General features: G+C 45.3%; 1 protein-coding gene across 1 annotated transcript; it reads right to left on the bottom strand.

Moving 5' to 3' along the window:
- Nucleotides 1-1,420: 1,420 nt before the first annotated feature.
- Nucleotides 1,421-10,310, bottom strand: pln (phospholamban). The gene is made up of 2 exons (XM_061715457.1): nt 10,167-10,310; nt 1,421-4,210 (listed from the first exon to the last, which is right to left on the bottom strand). The coding sequence occupies exon 2, from the start codon at nt 4,113-4,115 to the stop codon at nt 3,954-3,956; it is 162 nt and encodes a 53-aa protein (XP_061571441.1). The 5' UTR covers nt 4,116-4,210; nt 10,167-10,310; the 3' UTR covers nt 1,421-3,953.
- Nucleotides 10,311-19,316: the final 9,006 nt, after the last annotated feature.

Below are 19,316 nucleotides of genomic sequence, written 5' to 3'. Positions count from 1 at the left end.
TGTGAGAACTCAGTAACATGCAGGAGTTTATATGTTTTAACACTAAAATTGGTGTTTTATACAATCCCAAAAAAGAGGAACCATGGGAAGTGTTTTTGGTTTAATATGCATGATTTGGTCAAATGTGAAAGAAAATGAATTGGCAGAAAACAGATAAATGAATCCCATATGAAATATATTCACATTTCATGTTTTATATAAGATATTTACAAAGATCACTTTATCTTTTATTGTTATAGCACTCAATTACATTGCAATTGATGGATGCATGATAGTTTGTAGTTTTGGTTTAATATATTAAAATACTTTGAAGCAGCCCAAATTAGTTTTTTCATATTAATTAGTTAAGTAGAGTAAATAATTAGCTTTCAATTGAAGGGATATTTGTTTTGGTTTGTTATGATTGGGATTCTGTTCATAGCTCTTGCCGTTTTCCGTCCACAGAAGACACCCACAGTAACTCTATAATTCGTCTCAGTCGTCTCCTGCAACATCTGTGTATAACTTTATCACATCAACAAAGACAAACCACTTCACAGAGCTGCAGGGAACATCACGGCAGAGAAAGAACGCAATAGTGGAAAAGAGAAATAGAGGGTGACGTCTTCTCTTATCCTTGCAGAGCCTTTTTCTTCTGACATTGCATCATACAGCTGCCTGATGAGAATAAGGCTTTTATCGTGGCAGCCAAACTTCTTGAGTGTTATCGAAATGTTTTTTTTCTGTCTTTTGTACACTTTGGTTAGGTCCATAAATAACTAATATAGTATAATATAGTTTCAACTCACAAAACCTCATTAAAATTATGTTGTAAATTCAGAGTTTGCATGAATGCTTTATGAATGAATTAGATAAACAGATAATTTAATATACCAATAACCTAAACCCTTGAGTAACTTACAGCATCACAAATAGAAATATTAATCAAAATCTAATGTTGAACCTATTATATCAATTTATCTTCTCTAAATTTCCTGTAAGATTTTGGTCTAAGTTATTAGTCCCCTGCAGTGCAAGCTGAATCCCAGCAAACAGCAGCCTTAATGAATCCTGGCCGAGAAGAAAGCTTGATTGACTGCTGGGTAAAAGATACAAGGGATTCTGTGATTAGGTAGGTTTTTAAAGATTTTTTTTTAATCATTTTTTTTATTATCATACTTCAGCTCAGAAAGAGCAAGCTTTGTTCTGCATCAGATCAAAAATGTATGACTACTGCTGAAGAAGTTGAAAAAAACCCAAACTAAATAAGTAAGAACTTGAATATTTGAATCAAGTTCTTCTTTAAAGCTCGTCTCATAAAATCATAGAAACAACCTGAATTTGTACGAGCAAATCCACATTTTCTAAATCTCCAAAATAATGTTACTGTAATGAAAGAGCAACACAAGTGCAAAAATAAAACAGGAGAAGTGGCTGCAAATGTATTTACATGCAGTTTATTGGGTGTTTGACAGTTTGAAAAGTAGGCAAATCAAAGCTTCAAACATACATGAAGAAATAAGATTAAAACACTCCCGGAGTTCATAATTTAGCCTTTTCAAAACTGTACCATCAAGGCAATGATTATCTCTCAACTAAAGACTATTTGCCACACTGGTTGTATACTGAAAAGAAAAAGTACTAGTGCCGTAATACACAAACTATATAAGTAACGAAAGAGACACAGTACTGAAGTAACTCAGACAGAAGTTGTCTTGTGAATTCACACCATGCAAAGTGAGCGTCCAAAAATAAAACAATAGAGCATATGAAACCCTCACAGGATATGATAACGCCTGATTGAGACACATCACATACTTGCTAAGCTTCAAAGTTGGATTTAGGTATCAAGTAGTTTATACACTATATATTAGTTAAATCATTTGAATTGAGACTTGTCATGACTTTCTTTAAAGCAGCACAAAGGAACTGTAATTTAGGCGGTCCTCTTAAATAGGATGTATGGTAGCTTTTACGACTCACGCTCATCTTCTTTGACAACGTTACTTTCTTGAGTCTTTTAGTTGCTGTGTGACATGGTGCCATAAAGCAACACTTTGTTGTAGCAAAAGATGACAAGGCCAGGAATTCAAATCTTTTGTGTGTCCGATTTTGCCGTATACTGTATCAACAGAACTAAAGAGAACCATTCTGTGATGTCATCAACAGGTTTTCTGATATGGGAGACGTGTATTGGCGGGAGTGGACTCCACCGATCGCCTGTTAACCAGAAAATGATGAATAGGTGAGCTGAACAAGTGTAGATGTTTGCTGGATCATGCCCACCTTTACCTGAGTTAATGCTAACCTGTGAAGCTATTGAACATCCATCTGACCATCATCTATACCTGGTTATTCAGGGTCACAGGAATCTGCTGGATCCCAACTCCCATCACGCGGAAGACAGGGGGCCAACTCTGGACCGGTTGCCAGTCCATTGGCGTACATTCATTTTGTAATGTCAGTTGCTGTAGAAACTTTGTCCATCAACATCTAAAAAGAGAACTGACGAAGCGTTTATAATGCAGGCCGAGGTCTGCCAGAGGTTCTCTGGCAACAGTGACTGCAGCTGCCGCTCGCATCGTTGCAGGTTGACTACCTTTTCACGGGACCCTTCTGGAAAAGGATGAAGGTGAAGGTGCTTAGCTGTTGGCCGACAATCATGGAACCACATTTGGCCCTAGACTCTCTTTCGCCAGCCTAAATGATGGTATTGAGGAACTATTATTAGTATTAACTGCATTAGAAAAATAATATTGTCTCGGAAATAAGAGTGCAACATCCCAAACTGCAGTGCAGCTGTCACTCAAAAACACACACTGACAGAGATGCATAACGTTGAGGCTTGATAAACCTTCACCTGATGAGGAGCATAAAGATTCACTAGCCATACAGCTGTCATAGCTTTAAAATCACTCCGTGCGGTCCAAAACTCTTTTCAGTTTATTCTATTTTATTTGTACCGGACTGCAATTTGATTATGTATTTATTTTCTGCAGTAGATTTGAACAACTTGACATGAATTTTGACATTTTTCATCTTGGAAATAGCACCTAATGGTCATTTGATGAACTGCAACTTTCCCTATTTCCACTATGGCTTCAGCTTTGAGAGAAAAATGCGTCCTTTAAGTAATCAAACATTACTTTATTTGAAATTGAAGCTTGCATTATAACATGGGGACAAATTCTTTTGTGCTGCTTTAACTTACTTGACAATAGTTTGTTCATAGAGTCACAGAAATGTCACTTAGGTGAAAGTATTCAGAAATGAAGCCTTTTATCAAAGCCTTTAGAGAGTAGATGTTTCTCAATCCCCAATTCATAAAGTTTGAGTCAACTTTAACATATAAAAGTTGATAATCCACCATTTCTCTGTGATCAAGCCACTGGGAGTTTCGTCTCTCGCATAGCAGCGTTGAAGTTTAAGAAAAAATGAAAAAGATGTCAGAGAAGCAACTGTTTTGTTTCTTTTAATGCGTATGGAAAAAGCATAGTTTCAAGCATGTTTATCTCTGTTCTTGTGGTGGCTGCAGGAAGCAACAGGGCTCATGGGAAACGCAGGTCAAACAAGGGAAGTTTTCATTCACACTGCGTTAAGGATTGCTTATTAACACTGTATTCATCAGAAAGAACTGATGAGTCTGAATACATGATGAACTCGGGTCAAAGCTGATCTTTCCGTCGAGGAAACCAGGCCGGTCAGCTGATCCCTGATCAACTCAGAAGGTAAACAAAACAAAAAACATCACCCGTCAGAGAGTTTGTCCATTTTTTTTCTTTTTTGTTTCACATGAAGTCATGGTACCACCATCACTCTTTTTCATAGCTGCTTGCAAACCTAGTTTTATTCTGATACATGTGGAGGACGTGACGGACGTTTGAGACAAATCGGATCTGCATGTATCAGGAAAACCTTGCCTGCATCCCAGCCATGTCAAACTCTCTGCGCTTGGGTCCGGCGCTCTCAGCTGCTCAGCTGCTCAGCAGGACGATGATGTAGATGAGAAGCAGGCAGATGAGGATGAGGGTGAAGTTGACGAAGAGCTCCTGCAGGTTCCTCTTGGCCTGCGGGTTCACCTCGATTTGAGAAGCTCGGCGGATGGCCGATTTGGTCATGTGCTGCACGCGCTCCATGTTTGACGGATCGGGAGTTGAGAGAGTTCAAATCAGGTCTCTTCTCGTCTCTTCTTTTCTTTTCTCTTCTCTTCTCGTCTCTTCTCTTCTCTTGTCTAGTTTCAGAAGACGAAAAGAATATATTTCACTGTTAACTTAATTCTCATTTTGCATTCATACCTTGAAATGACCCTGAAACACATACACACACACACACACATACACACACACACAGCCTCCTGCGGCTGCTGTCTCCAGGTTGAGGTATGTGACCTTTCATTGTATCACAGCACTTGGTGTGATGATATAACTGTGCGGCTCGGAGGCGCCAGCTGAGGCCCGATGATGTGTTAAGTTGGAGTCCGGCCTTAGCGGCATCAACACAAATGTCAAGACCGCAGTGGAAGAATAGGGGGGAAAAGAAAGGTGATTGCTTAGTAAGTTAAGGAAGCGAGTGACAAAGTGTGTGCAAGGATGAAGGAAGGATGTTGTGAAAGAGCGTCACTCTATCACTTCACTTGAGGCTTTGTTTAATCCCTTTTTTTCCATCTGATCCAGGGCTTTCCTGGGATCAGAGTGACAAGGTTACTGCTCTTTTGCCTGCTAACTGTGGAAATCTTACCTCTCTGTCAAATACTTTTCTATTTTTAAGTTGTTTAAAAGTCAAGCCAGCTGCCCCTTTTCACTGCATCTCACAATACAAAGGGGTTCAATTATTCACAGACAGCTTTCTCCTGAGGACGGTGCTAAAAGGATCTATCCCAGTGCTTTTGGCATTCGAACAGCACTGTCCAACTTGTTTCTCCTGTTTCAGCCATTGTTCTACACAGTTTTCAACACATCTATTTGTATCCCTCCACTTTTCTCTCCTCTACCCGTAATCTGCTTCTGTGTCGCCCGTCATCACTTGCCATGATAGCACCTCAACACTTCGTCTCAATCTGGCTCCTCTGACAGAACATTAGTGTGTTTTAGGAGACCTCAAACTTCCCATCTGATCAAGTGGAAACTGGATTTGAAGGTCTAAAATTGTCGAGGGTTTCACTGGTATTTTGATCCATTTGTTTTTGTGAACTCACATACACAAGTCTGTTCATTCAAATGGTAAACTGACATATTTGCCAAATGTCTCCTTCCAGTATTTTTTGACGTATTTACTTCTCTCCCCTGTGTTTAAAAGTCAATCCATTTAAAACACAGAATTCAAGCCCTGGCGTTGAACACGAGACAAACATTACAGTTTGTTTATTGATAGGTTAGGTCAATGCTAATGCTAAAGATGCTATTGCTCCGAACTACAGCTACTTCGGTGGGAGTCCTCTGCAGGAGTTGAGGATTTGTTCAAGTATTAAATGTTCCTGTACAGAGCACAGAAACGTGTAGAGAACGTGTTGTGGTGCACTGGATTACAAGAAGATTATATACACCCAGTGGTAGGCAGCATAATCAGATAGCAAAAGATGTTAAATCAATGTTGAATTATAGTCAAAAAGGTTGATTTTTGGTTAAGGTCCACAATTGATGGTGGATCAATCATCAATCAATCATCCAATTCTAATGCCAACATGTAATCAATGTTGAATCAACGTAGCCTATTCTGTTTGTCGCCGACATGGCTTCAACATGGATTCAATGTTTCTGTCTAACGATATTGCAATGTTGATTCACTCATATTTTGCTATCAGGGATTTGCATTACGCTTTTGAAAAACAAACCTCTTTAAATCCTTTGCAAGTTTTTAATTTGTACTGAATTTGTACAGGTTACATTTATTGCCTTTATAAAAACAGTTTCACTCCTGTGGTAGCAATGAATTCACTTTAGCAATGTTAGCATCCTTTAGCACACTGTTAAAGTCTCATTTCCACTTGCTTCTTCGCACATTTTGAAGTCCTTTAATTTTTTTTAGCGTTAATTGTCTTATAGGATTTGAAAGATTACACAATAGAGAGAAAGTAGGCCTATATGCATCGCTAACATCCGATGCTAGTTTATACAGGGGATATAAGTGGCAGGGTTTTGAACAACAAACTCCTTTCAGTTGTTTGACAATTGTCAAACTGTGCGTTGTATTATATATAAGTTCGTCTCCCATGGCAGCAATGATTTTACTTTAGTTACATTAGCAACATTAGCATCTTTAGCATTAGCAATGAGCCAACCCATTCATAGAGAACTGCACTTCCTAACTTTCAACACCGGGGGAACTGTTCAAGATTTCACATGGACAAGTGAAAACAAGGCTGGGTTTTGCTTTGAATCAATTCTGAAGAGCGAACTATTCTTTCACATTTTTTCATGGCTGCCACAGACTGTAAATCATTTATGATGTTGTGGTTTTAAAATTTAGTTTAGTTTCATTACATTCTTCTTCTGTTTCATTCTTAGGTGGATCTGAGATGTTTTTTGATGCCGCCTGACTTGTCGTGTCTGAGTCTTATCAGTCTCTGAGCCAAAGTAGAAGTGTTACATAAAAACTACAAAAGGTGATTCCCATGAAAGGTAGCGTAGAGTTGGAGCCAGGTGGAGATCAGGATCACTTCTGTTCTAACCTGGAAATACAGCATTGGGCTTGACAGACGACGCCTTTGAGTTCCTTCAAAATCCATATTAGAAAAATAAAGCTTTGAATGATGTTTAAATCCTGCATTTAAACCATATCGACTTCAGATTACTGAAATCAATGTTGGTTTTTGGTGTGAGCCCTTCATTTCTTTTTATTTCCTGCATTAGTGTTTCTGTCCGTCGTATTGTCTCGCCTTTGAGGCAAGTTTTCTGCTCTCTTGTGTTCGGTCGGTGTGACTGAACATGTGACTGCTGCTCCACATCATCCTCACTTCATCTGTGCTCTGTGCACAGTTATCATGTCCTGAGTGCTGAATTGTCAGTGATGCAGTGTTTGAAGTCCCACTCTCACTCTCCCGGTGGCACAAGAATGCGCGTCACCCTCATTTCTACAGTATGAAACGAGTGATAAATAGATGGCTGATACTAGTCGCAGCAAGGCTTTCCTCCACCTCGGGGGATTTAGTAATTTGTAACTGCATAGAGCACATACGCAGTTTTAACCTCTGAAAATGAATGACCTTACAATGTTTTCAACAAGCAATTTCCTCGTCATCACCGTCTTATTTGCTTGTCTCTCTGTATGTCTCCCATTTCAGAGGACCAAATAAACTCAGCTATCGTTCAGCAGGAACGTGGACAAAGTCAGGCAGCTTACAAAGCTTTCATGTCCTGAAAAGTCACACTGGTGATCTTTTTTTTATTGTTATTATTTGGCCAGTAAGACTACCCGCCGATGTGGTGAGTAATTATTTATACCAGATCATTTTTGGCTTCTGCCAGCGTCTGACGTTATATTTTTCCACAGCATTATATCCGAATGACCTGTGTTTACTTTTCCTCTTTATGGCGTGGGTCCTGACATTTTTCAGGACCTTCCACCAAATTATCTAACCTTAATCCTGTCATGGGTCATATGGGTCACATCACAAACTCAATGAAAAGTAGAAAAGAAGGAGCGATCAGCTTATTATGTATCAGCTACATTTTTAAAACCTTTTCAGTGTAGTGTCATGTTTGATTCTTAGTTACATAAGATATTAAATATGTAAATAGGACACACTGTTTCAGCCTTCACTTCACATTCCATCATAAAGCAGCTTATTGTTTTGGCCAGTAAAAATATCCTGATTAACGCAAATCATCTTCTTTTTGTGCCTCGTGTTTTTATAAAAGGTTTTCTCAATATATTCCATCATCATTTTAGCTTCTTAAGGCTCATTTGAGCAAGGAATCCACAGTCAAATGCTCAAAGTCATGTGCAGATCACATGCAAGGAAATCTAGTAATATGGTGATGAAATTATCCTCAAAAAGTCTCAAGAGTCTTGTTGTTAATGTGCCTTTTCTGATTCAATTTAGTCTCTAACTGGCTGACAAATGTGTCAGAATGTAGGACCCCTTAGTTTATTCCACAGTTTTAACAAAAGCTGCATCACAGTTGTCATATTAAGATTTTTATTTTATTGTTTTTCTTGAAAACATATATTTTAGGCCATATTTACAGAAAAAATACAGTACCCCATCAAGAATCCCAGTATGACAACCCAACTTTGTCTGCGTCTGAAAATAAATCTTTTTGTTCGGATATTTGGATGCTGTGACATCACAGACCCACGTTAGAGCAAATCTATCCATCTCTTCCTTCTCTATCTCAAACCAACCTGAGCTCATGCTGCGTTCACGGTACCACGGAAGCGGGAATTGTAAATCTGAATGACCAATTTCAGAAGAGGCACCTTTTACAGAAGATGGGTAAAGTGAGTGACTCCTCCCCCTGATACCGGCTGATTTGAACAGAGATGTAACGGCGTGGTTGAAAAGGGAGCTTTTAAACTGTATTTCTATGGTCGTTAAGACCAAATCATGTTATAGATGTTTCACTGTCATGTCAGGAAATTGTATCAATTTCTGAAATAAGGACATAAGATCTCCCATTTGATTGGTCAGACTCATAAATACCACATGATACAACTTGAATTGATGCTGTATAATTCAACTTTGTGCGTGTTTATTGTGGCAGGATGCCCAAATTTTAGTTTTGTACGTTTTTGTACTGTTTAAGTAGATGTTGTTAGACTAATATTAGATTTGAGGGCTATTTGTGACAATGTTTCATTTCTAAGGTAAAGTCTGAACCATTTCCAGTGTGTGTCAGCACGAGACGATGCTGAGTTATGACTCGTTTTTACTTGTTTCATGGTATTTACAATACACCCTGAAGTCGGTTCATTCCAATGGGAACCTCCTTAATCTCCGACATAGATGTGAAACTCCTTCTTCTGATAGTTTTTAGCTCATTATTTGCTTTGCATTTTAAAAATGTTGCTTTGCTAGAATGCAGTGCTCGCTGACACACCTCCAATAACCACTGAACTTTTGAAAAACTCTTTCAGGTCGACGTAGGTCAAGGGTCCATGTGCGTTCCCGTCCTTCCGTGTGAACATACACACATCTAAATCCCAAAGATTGAAAGACATTTAATGAATGTTTTATCTGATTCCTCAGTTGCCAGATGTAAGTTTAAGTCATCCTTGTGACTGACAGCTAGAGGTGAAATGTAGGTTGGACAGAAACGCTGGCCGGCTGGTGCTGACCTCTTATCCAAATCAGGCCACGGTCAGCGCCAGCGGCACATCTGATACCAGCTGCTGCATACCGTATAAAACCTGAAACAGAACTCTCATTTCAGTCAACAAATACTTATTAATTGGACTTTAAAAACATCCTCAGTGAAATGTATGTTTATTTTACTCCTATCTTGAACTAATTGGTCCTAAATTGGTCATAAATGGACAGTTTTGACCAATTTTCTCATGTTTTGGGTGCCGTTTTCCACCATTCTTTAGTTTCAGTTCATACCGTCTCTTTCAGAGGTCATTGTGCAGCCAAACTCAGAAATTTTAAACAACTTAAGCTTCCCATGCAGCCAGTTTAAATCATTCAAATATCATAACTGTAGTCTTTTATCCGGTCAGACAAGTTGCTGAGTTTTAAGTGAAGGGCAACAAAACTTGCCAGCGTTTGCAACTGGAACTCCACTCTGTGAAATCTCATTAGGAATTCTTTGATTCGATTCAGCTGATTTTTCTCTGAAACAGTGGGTAATAAAATCATGTGCTTGGGATGGGAATACAAGAAGGGAGTGTTTATCCCTCTGGGAGGTTTGGTCCAGTTTCCATTCCCCCCCCCACGCCGCTCTGCTCCGCTGCTCCGAGCTGTGTTTACTGAAGGTGAACAATGACTTTTTATTAAGAGCTAGTGATTCATAGGTTGCTTCCTGGCAAGATAAGATTAAATATAGCTCCTTTAAGGTACAGTCGATTGATTTGGCTGTGGAACTTCTGCAATTATTTAACTCCTTAGCTGTCAGTGCACTGATCTAACATTTTCTTTTCTTGCATATAGCACCAGTTATCACAAAACATCACTTTGTCGCCTTTTTACGACACAAAAGCAGAATTTAAAGAGCAGCTTACTGTAGTTGGTAGAGGATGCTGATTCTTACCTTGCGGATGAGAAGAGAGCCGGTTGGAGTTTGAGAGAGAAATGTCAGATATGCAGCGCTGTCCACGGCTGTAAAGGCGGGGAGGGAGAGAGAGGAGGAGGGAGAGAGGCAGGACATCCCAGCTGAGCTTTCAGGAGAGAGTGGGGATGCCATGGTTGTGTCACCGTTGAAACATCACAATCATCTGACTGCACTGGCTCTTGGTAATAGACAAGTACAGACAACTTTTAACTTTTGTTTTTAATGTCAATTCGGCAAAAATGAAACCAAGAAGGGAAAAAACTCTTTATTTGCCTTTTGTAAGACAAAGTGCATCAATCTGAAACCGTTTGAAACTGAAACTCGGCTGAAGGGGGCGAACTGCAAAAACAAGGCCTCTGGAAATAAGCCTATTATTCCATAAATCTAGTCAAACTTGTCTTTTTTTAGGCAGATTTTCTTTATCAATGGGGTAAGAAAAATGTTCTTGACTAGAATTTTTTTTTTTTTTTTTTTTTTTTTTTTTACCTTGTCTGCACACATATTATTGATTGATACCATGACGGTAGAAACCAAAAGTGTATATATGTGCATTATTACTATATGTAATATATACATATATATACGCACACATATGCGTACACATACATAAATATACACATACAAACCCAGTGTTTTTTTTTTTTTTTTTTTTTTTTTGGGGGGGGAGGGGGTGGGGGGGGGTGGTGACGACATCCACTGCCAATCCAGGAAGCAGGAACACACGGAGACACACGTCAAGCACTGGAAATCTGCAACAAAAAAACCACAAACAAAGCACGAAACCGGCACGGAGCCATCCAAAACACGAACAGCAATCGACCTAAATCTTGAGATCTGATCGCAGTCTGAGCTAAGCTATCGCTACCGCTACCTAAACCCAAAAACTAGAGAGCCAGCATGCAGGTGAACAAGCCAGTGTGTATGTCTATGTGTGTGTGTGTGTATGTATATGATCATGCATGTGTGTGTGTGTGTGTGTGTGTGTGTGTGTGTGTGTGTGTGTGTGTGTGTGTGTGTATGCGTGTGACTAAATTACTATATGTGTGTGTGTGTGTGTGTGTGTGTGTGTGTGTGTGTGTGTGTGTGTGTGTGTGTGTGTGTGTGTGTGTGTGTAATAAACCAAACAAAGCTCCACCTGAAGTGTATCTATAGTGGGGGAGGGGGGGGAGCAACCCCGCCACCCGTGAGACCAGAGGCCGACAAGGAAGAGCCCGGAACCCAGGCCACCGGCAACCCCACAGAGGGGAGAAGTAGGAGGGAGGCAACCCACCGCCCGCGAGGCCCCCCCCCCCCACCCGGCGGCGGCCGAGGGGGCCCGCGGGCGGGGCCCCCACGGCGCGGAAAGAAGCAGCCAGGGATCCCGCGGCGGCGGACCGCGACCCAGGCAATCCCCGGCCACCCGGTCCGGGCCGGACACGCGGCCAGGAGGCCCTCACCCTTCAGGCCAGCGACCCCCACCCGGCAGGGGGCCAGCCCGCCCGGAGAGACAGAGCCGCCCCGGCCGCCGACGCGGGCAGGCGCACCCGTCCCCCACGAAAGTGGCCCTCCAAGACCAGAGAGGCGCCCCGCCGTAGAGGCAGCGGGGGGGACCGGAGACGGGCCCGGAGAGAGGGAACCCCCCAACAAGGCGACACCCGCGCAGGCCCGACAACGGAGGGCCCCAGACCCAGGCATCCCATTCATTCATCCATTCACCTATCCGATACCTATACTAATAATAATATAATATACTATACATAATAATAATAATAATACTAATAATAATACTAATAATAATAATAATAATAACCATCTTTGTATAATATAATATTGATAAATTATTAACCGCCTTGAACCGCCACCTTACTGTGGTGGAGGGGTTTGTGTGCCCGAGTGATCCTAGGAGCTATGTTGTCGGGGGCACTTTCGCCCCTGGTAGGGTCTCCCATGGCAAACAGGTCCTGGGTGACGGGCCAGACTAAGAGCGGTTCACAAGCTTGTTATGAAGACGAATAAAACAAGGACCGCTAGGTCGCCCGGATCGGCGTCACCGGGGCCCTGCCCTGGAGCCAGGCCTGGGGTTGGGGCTCGATGGCGAGCGCCTGGTGGCCGGGTCTTTGCCCGTGGGACCCGGCCGGGCTCAGCCCGAAACGGCGACGCGGGTCCACCTTCCAGTAGGCCCACCACCCGCAGGAAGGACCATGGCAGGCCGGTGCATTGTGGGCTGGGTAGCAGTCGTGGCGGGGTGCCTCGACGACCCAATCCCTGGACATCAACCCTCACAGTGGGGACATGGAATGTCACCTCGCTGGGGGGGAAGGAGCCGGAGCTTGTGCGTGAGGTTGAGAGATACCGGCTAGAGATAGTCGGGCTCACCTCCACACATAGCTTGGGCTCTGGAACCCAGCTCCTTGAAGGGGGCTGGACCCTCCACTACTCTGGAGTTGCCCAGGGTGAGAGGCGGCGGGCTGGTGTGGGCTTGGTTATAGCCCCCCAGCTCAGCCGCCATGTGTTGGAGTTCACCCCGGTGAACGAGAGGGTCGCTTCCCTGCGCCTTCGGGTCGGGGATAGGTCTCTCACTGTTGTTTGTGCCTACGGGCCGAACAGCAGTGGGGAGTACCCGGCCTTCTTGGAGTCCCTGGGAGGAGTACTTGATAGTGCTCCAACTGGGGACTCCATTGTTCTACTGGGGGACTTCAACGCTCACGTGGGCAATGACAGTGATACCTGGAGAGGCGTGATTGGGAGGAACGGCCTCCCCGATCTGAACCCGAGTGGTGTTTTGTTGTTGGACTTCTGTGCGAGTCACAGTTTGTCCATCACGAACACCATGTTCAAGCATAAGGGTGTCCATCAGTGCACGTGGCACCAGGACACCCTAGGCCGGAGGTCAATGATCAACTTTGTTGTCGTTTCATCTGACCTTCGGCCGCATGTCTTGGACACTCGGGTGAAGAGAGGGGCTGAGCTGTCAACTGATCACCACCTGGTGGTGAGTTGGATGCGCTGGCGGAGGAGGAGGTTGGACAGACCGGGCAGACCCAAACGGATTGTGAGGGTCTGTTGGGAACGTCTGGCTGAGCCCTCTGTCAGGGACATCTTCAACTCCCACCTCCGGGAGAGCTTCTCTCGGATCCCGGGGGAGGCGGGGGACATCGAGTCCGAGTGGACATTGTTCTCTGCCTCCATTGTCAACGCGGCGGCTCGAAGCTGTGGACGCAAGGTCTCCGGTGCCTGTCGTGGCGGCAATCCTAGAACCCGGTGGTGGACACCGGAAGTACAGGATGCCGTCAGACTGAAGAAGGAGTCCTACCGGGCTATGTTGGCCGGTGGGACTCCTGACGCAGTAGATAGGTACCGGCAGGCCAAGCGGGCCGCGGCTCGGGCAGTCTTGGAGGCAAAAACTCGGGTCTGGGAGGAGTTCGGGGAGGCCATGGAGGAGGACTTTCGGTCGGCCTCGAGGAAATTCTGGAGGACCGTTCGGCGCCTCAGAAGGGGGAAGCAGTACTCTGCCGGCACCATTTATGGTGCTGGTGGGGAGCTGTTGACCTCGACTGGGGACATTGTCGGACGGTGGAAGGAATACTTTGAGGATCTCCTTAACCCGACTGACATGCCTTCCACTGAGGAAGCAGAGGGTTGGGGCTCGGAGGCGTGCTCATCCATCACCCAAGCCGAGGTCACCGAGGTGGTTCGTAAGCTCCTCGGTGGCCGGGCACCGGGGGTGGATGAGATTCGCCCTGAGTACCTCAAGTCTCTGGATGTCGTAGGGCTGTCTTGGCTGACACGCCTGTGCGACATTGCATGGAGGAAGGGGACAGTACCGCTGGGGTGGCAAACCGGGGTGGTGGTCCCTCTGTTCAAAAAGGGGGACCGGAGAGTGTGTTCCAACTACAGGGGGATCACACTTCTCAGCCTCCCGGGGAAAGTCTACGCCAGGGTACTGGAGAGGAGATTACGGCCGATAGTCGAACCTCGGATTCAGGAGGAACAATGCGGTTTTCGTCCCGGTCGTGGAACACTGGACCAGCTCTATACCCTCCGCAGGGTGCTCGAGGGTTCATGGGAATTTGCCCAACCAGTCTACATGTGCTTTGTGGATCTGGAGAAGGCATTTGACCGTGTCCCTCGTGCCATTCTGTGGGGGGTGCTGAGTGAGTATGGAGTCCGGGGCCCTCTACTAAGGGCTGTCCGGTCTCTGTATGATCGAAGCAGGAGTCTGGTTCGCATTGCCGGCAGTAAGTCAGACTTGTTCCCGGTGCATGTTGGACTCCGGCAGGGCTGCCCTTTGTCACCGGTCCTGTTCATAATTTTTATGGACAGGATTTCTAGGCGCAGCCAGGGGCCGGAGGGGATCCGGTTTGGGAACCTCAGGATTTCATCTCTGCTTTTTGCAGATGATGTTGTCCTGTTGGCTTCATCAGACCGGGACCTCCAGCATGTGCTGGGGCGGTTTGCGGCCGAGTGCGACGCGGCAGGGATGAGAATCAGCACCTCCAAGACCGAGGCCATGGTTCTCGACCGGAAAAGGGTGGCATGCCTTCTCCGGGTGGGTGGAGAAGTCCTGCCTCAGGTGGAGGAGTTCAAGTATCTCGGGATCTTGTTCACGAGTGAGGGAACAATGGAGCGTGAGATTGACAGACGGATCGGTGCAGCGTCCGCAGTAATGCGGTCGATGTACTGGACCGTCGTGGTAAAGAGGGAGCTGAGTCGAAAGGCGAAGCTCTCGATTTACCGGTCAATCTACGCCCCTACCCTCACCTATGGTCATGAACTTTGGGTAGTGACCGAAAGGACAAGATCGCGGATACAAGCGGCCGAGATGAGTTTCCTCCGCAGGGTGGCTGGACGCTCCCTTAGAGATAGGGTGAGGAGTTCGGTCACCCGGGAGGAGCTCGGAGTCGAGCCGCTACTCCTCCACATTGAGAGGAGTCAGCTGAGGTGGCTTGGGCATCTGTACCGGATGCCTCCTGGACGCCTCCCTAGGGAGGTGTTCCAGGCATGTCCCACCGGGAGGAGACCCCGGGGAAGACCCAGGACACGCTGGAGAGACTATGTCTCTCGGCTGGCCTGGGAACGCCTCGGACTCCCCCCGGAAGAGCTGGAGGAGGTGTCTGGGGTGAGGGAAGTCTGGGCATCCTTGCTGAGGCTGCTGCCCCCGCGACCCGGTAACGGATAAGCGGGAGAAGATGAGTGAGTGAGTGAGTAAATTATTAAGTTTTTGATGTCCTGCCAATGGAGGCTCAAATCCTCCATGGCAGGACCCTTCCATACCGCATTCTCACCGACACAGACATACAATCACGCACCGTTTCCCCCTCCCCGGGGGGATCCAGCACCGCCAGAAGGCACCCCAGGCTGCACGGCGGGCCCCGCCAGGCCCGGGTAACCCGACCCACCCGTCCCAGGCCCAGGCCGGTGAGGGAACGCGGGTGATGTGGGACCCCCTCCCGCCCCTTGTGTTGAGTGCATGTGATTAATGCCATAAAAACAGGGAGGAGGGAGGGCCAAGTATCGATTGACACAGACCCCCCCCCCTCCCGAACTACGTGTCCTTGTCAAATGTATTTATTAAGTGTTGAATGTGCAGTGTCTATTTTGCTGTTAAAACCGTGAGGCGGGGAGTGCCAGGCCCCGCGGGACAGTGCCCCCCACGACCCGGACCCCCCGCCTTTCGCCTATGTGCGTATGAATCGTGTAGGGGGGGCAAGAGGGGGAGCGGAGGCCGAAGCCAGGAAGCAGGACCAGCAAAGCCGGCCCTGATAAGACACCCGCGTCCCCCCACCGGCCGTCCAGTAGACGGGGGCCGGCCCCCCGAGCCGGGCAAGGGCCCCACCGTACCTCCAAGGGCGCCCCCGGCGCCGCCGGAGCCCCCAGACGGAGGAGGAAACGGTCCAACATCCTCCCATTCATACTGACAACATAAGACATAGATACCTGGGAATGGTGCCACCCCGCCGTCGCGCCCGCCCGTGCACCCCCCGGTCAGGGGAAGCCCGCTCCCCGGACCCGGCCCCACCCCCCCCCGAGGCCACCCCGGCGGACACCCCAAGGGTCCCGGAGTCCCCACATCCGCAGGGGCACTTGGCCCCCGCCCAGCGACGGAGGACCAAGGCAGCAATGCCCCCCCAGCGCAGACAGCCACCCCCCACCCAGGCAGGGCCGGGCCCTCCGGGTGGGACCCCCACGTCCACGGCCCCGCCCCCCCCGGGAGGCCCGGAGACGCCCCAGCCACAGCCCCCCGCCCGAGCCCTCCCCAGCCACCCCCCCCCACCGCCATGAGGTAACCCCCCCCACAGGCCCCCAAGGCCCCCACCGGCTAGGGACAGGGCCCCGCGGCCCCCCCCACCGCCCCCCAGGGGCCACCAGAGGCCCGCGCCCCAGACCCCCCAAGCCGACCCCCAACCCCAAGGGCTACGAGATCACCACCCCCCCGCCCCCACTAGGTAACGAAGCCAATAAACGGGGACCACAGAGAGTGCAATTCAGCCGAATGTTGTTCAGTGGAGGCAGACATTATCTCACTACTAATATGATCTGATAAAAGATTCCTAAAATGGTTGATACATAAACTGGATTTTTGTTTCCAATTTACTAAAATGGTTTTCTTTGCGATACATAAGGCAGTGAGAACCCGGTGTGTCCAATTAGGATCTATTTGAGTGTCTCCCAGGTGACCTAATATACATACCGTGGGGCATACTGGGATTCTGTGGTTGATCCATGTGGATAAATCCTCACAAATCTCCTTCCAGAACCTCTGTACCGGTGTACAGAACCATAAAGCATGCATATAATTATCTGGGGTGTTCTCTGTGCACTGTGAACAGATATTAGAGGTGACAAAGCCCATCTGGAACATCCTTTGTCCAGTATAATGTATTCTATGAAGAACTTTGTACTGTATAAGTTGTAGGTTTGGGTTTTTAGTCATAGTAAACGTATTTAAGCATATTTGTGACCAAGAAAACTGGTCGGTATTAAGAGAGAGATCCGCCTCCCACTTAGAGATCGGGAGAGAGACTGAATCGTCCAGTTTAGACACTAACCTGTAGAGTTTTGATAACAACTTTAAAGTGCTTAGATTCAATAAATCTATTATCTTAGCGGGAAGTTGTAAATCTAATTGGCTAATTTTGTATGTTTTATTTATTATTGCCTTAAGTTGTTGATACTCTAAAAATTTATTCCTGCTAACTCCGTATTGAACAATAAGTGTATTGAAAGGTACAAACTGTCCTCCTACAATTACGTGCTGTAAGTACCGTATTCCTTGATCTCTCCATTGAACGAAGTTAACCATCTTTTTATCATTTTTCACGATGTCTGGGTTGTTCCATATGGGTGTACGGTCACATGGAAAAAGTGAAATTTTAGCTATTTTAAGAAATTCCCACCAAGCTGATAAAGTTGTGCTAATATTAATGCTTTTGAAACATTGATGACGTTTGATACTTTGACTAATAAATGGTAACTCTGAGATTTCTAGTTCATTACAAAACACTTGCTCTGAGTCCAGCCATTGACTATCTAAAGGATGATCTTTTGACCATTTTACAATATACTGTAACTTACTGGCTATGAAGTAATACTGAAAATTAGGTAATTCTAAACCTCCATATTCTTTGGATTTTTGCAATGTCTTTAAACTAATACGTGGAGTTTTATTTTTCCACAGAAATTTTGATACATATGAGTCCAACGATTTAAACCAGGAAAGAGGGGGTTTGCATGGTATCATTGAGAAAAAATAATTTACTTTTGGTAAAACCATCATTTTAATGGTGGCTATTCTACCCATGAGCGAAATGGGGAGAGAGCTCCATCTGGAAAGATCATCTTCTATTTTCTTTATAAGCTGAACATGATTTAATTTTATTAACTCTGACAGCCTAGGGGAGATGTTTATGCCTAAATATCTAATGTTCCCTGATTGTAATTGAGTATTGGTTATATTCCTAAAATTGCAGTTAACACACAGAACAGTGGATTTAGACCAATTAATAGAATAATCAGACAGAGATGAAAATCCCTCTATAAGTGCAATTGTCTGTGATAGTGAAGATCGTGAGTTCTGGAGGAAGAGGAGTACGTCATCCGCATAAAGACTAATTTTGTGCTCTAATATTTTACATTGTATACCTTTAATATTTTGATTTTGTCTAATAGCTGCTGCTAAAGGTTCAATAAATATTGCAAATAATGAGGGAGAGAGAGGGCAACCCTGTCTAGTGCCTCTTTGCAAGGTAAAACTTGTAGAGATTTGATCCTTTGTCCTTACACGTGCCTTGGGAGAGCTGTATAATATTTTTATCCAGTCAATGAAAGATTCGCCAAATCCAAATTTATGCAAAGTTGCCAATAGAAACTTCCACTTTACCTTATCAAATGCTTTTTCCGCGTCTAAGGATATAATAGTAGTCTCCTGTTTATTGATACTCGAATAGTCTATAATATTTAATAATCTGCGAATATTAGTAGACGAATGTCTACCTTTAATGAAGCCTGTTTGATCCGGATGTATAATAGAAGGGGTGACTCTTTTCAGACGTTCAGTAATGGCCTTGCTAATTATTTTAAGGTCTACATTTATCAATGAAATTGGGCGGTAGCTCGATGGGAGCAAGGGATCCTTGTCCGGTTTTAATAAAAGACTAAGAATTAGTCATTTAGTCACATTTTTTTTTAATTTGAAAGATTGGATGGAGCAGCCATAGCTCGGCCAGACATCTCCTGTACAAAACACTCCTCATCCACCTCCTGGAACCGGCTCCCATGTTCTGCTCTGTATCCTTTTTGTAATGAATGGATCTCCATGTTTGGATTCATCTTTGTTTTAATGTGGCCCTGACGTGTCAGCTGCGAGGCTCTTTCACTGGCTCATAATCAAAAAGCCCAGCTGGGGGATTCTGTTGTCTACGGTAGATCTGTGAGGGATGCAGTTTGATCGCCCAGCCCAGCAGTGAAGAACCTGCAAACTCATCCTCTGAGATGTGGATATTATTTATCTCTATTCTTTATCATCTTCCTAAACCTCTCTTCTGCAGCTGTTGGCAAACAAATAAACTTTAGCTGCATCATAGTACCGTTCATGAAAGCTCTCGTCCCTTTTAGATTCAGTTATAAATGTGGCATGTGAGAGTCCTGGAC

Source organism: Cololabis saira, chromosome 24 (genome assembly GCF_033807715.1).
Source record: "Cololabis saira isolate AMF1-May2022 chromosome 24, fColSai1.1, whole genome shotgun sequence".
Classification (NCBI taxonomy): domain Eukaryota; kingdom Metazoa; phylum Chordata; class Actinopteri; order Beloniformes; family Belonidae; genus Cololabis; species Cololabis saira.
Note: the sequence above shows the minus strand (reverse complement) of the source record. Positions and strands in the feature narration are given on the sequence as shown.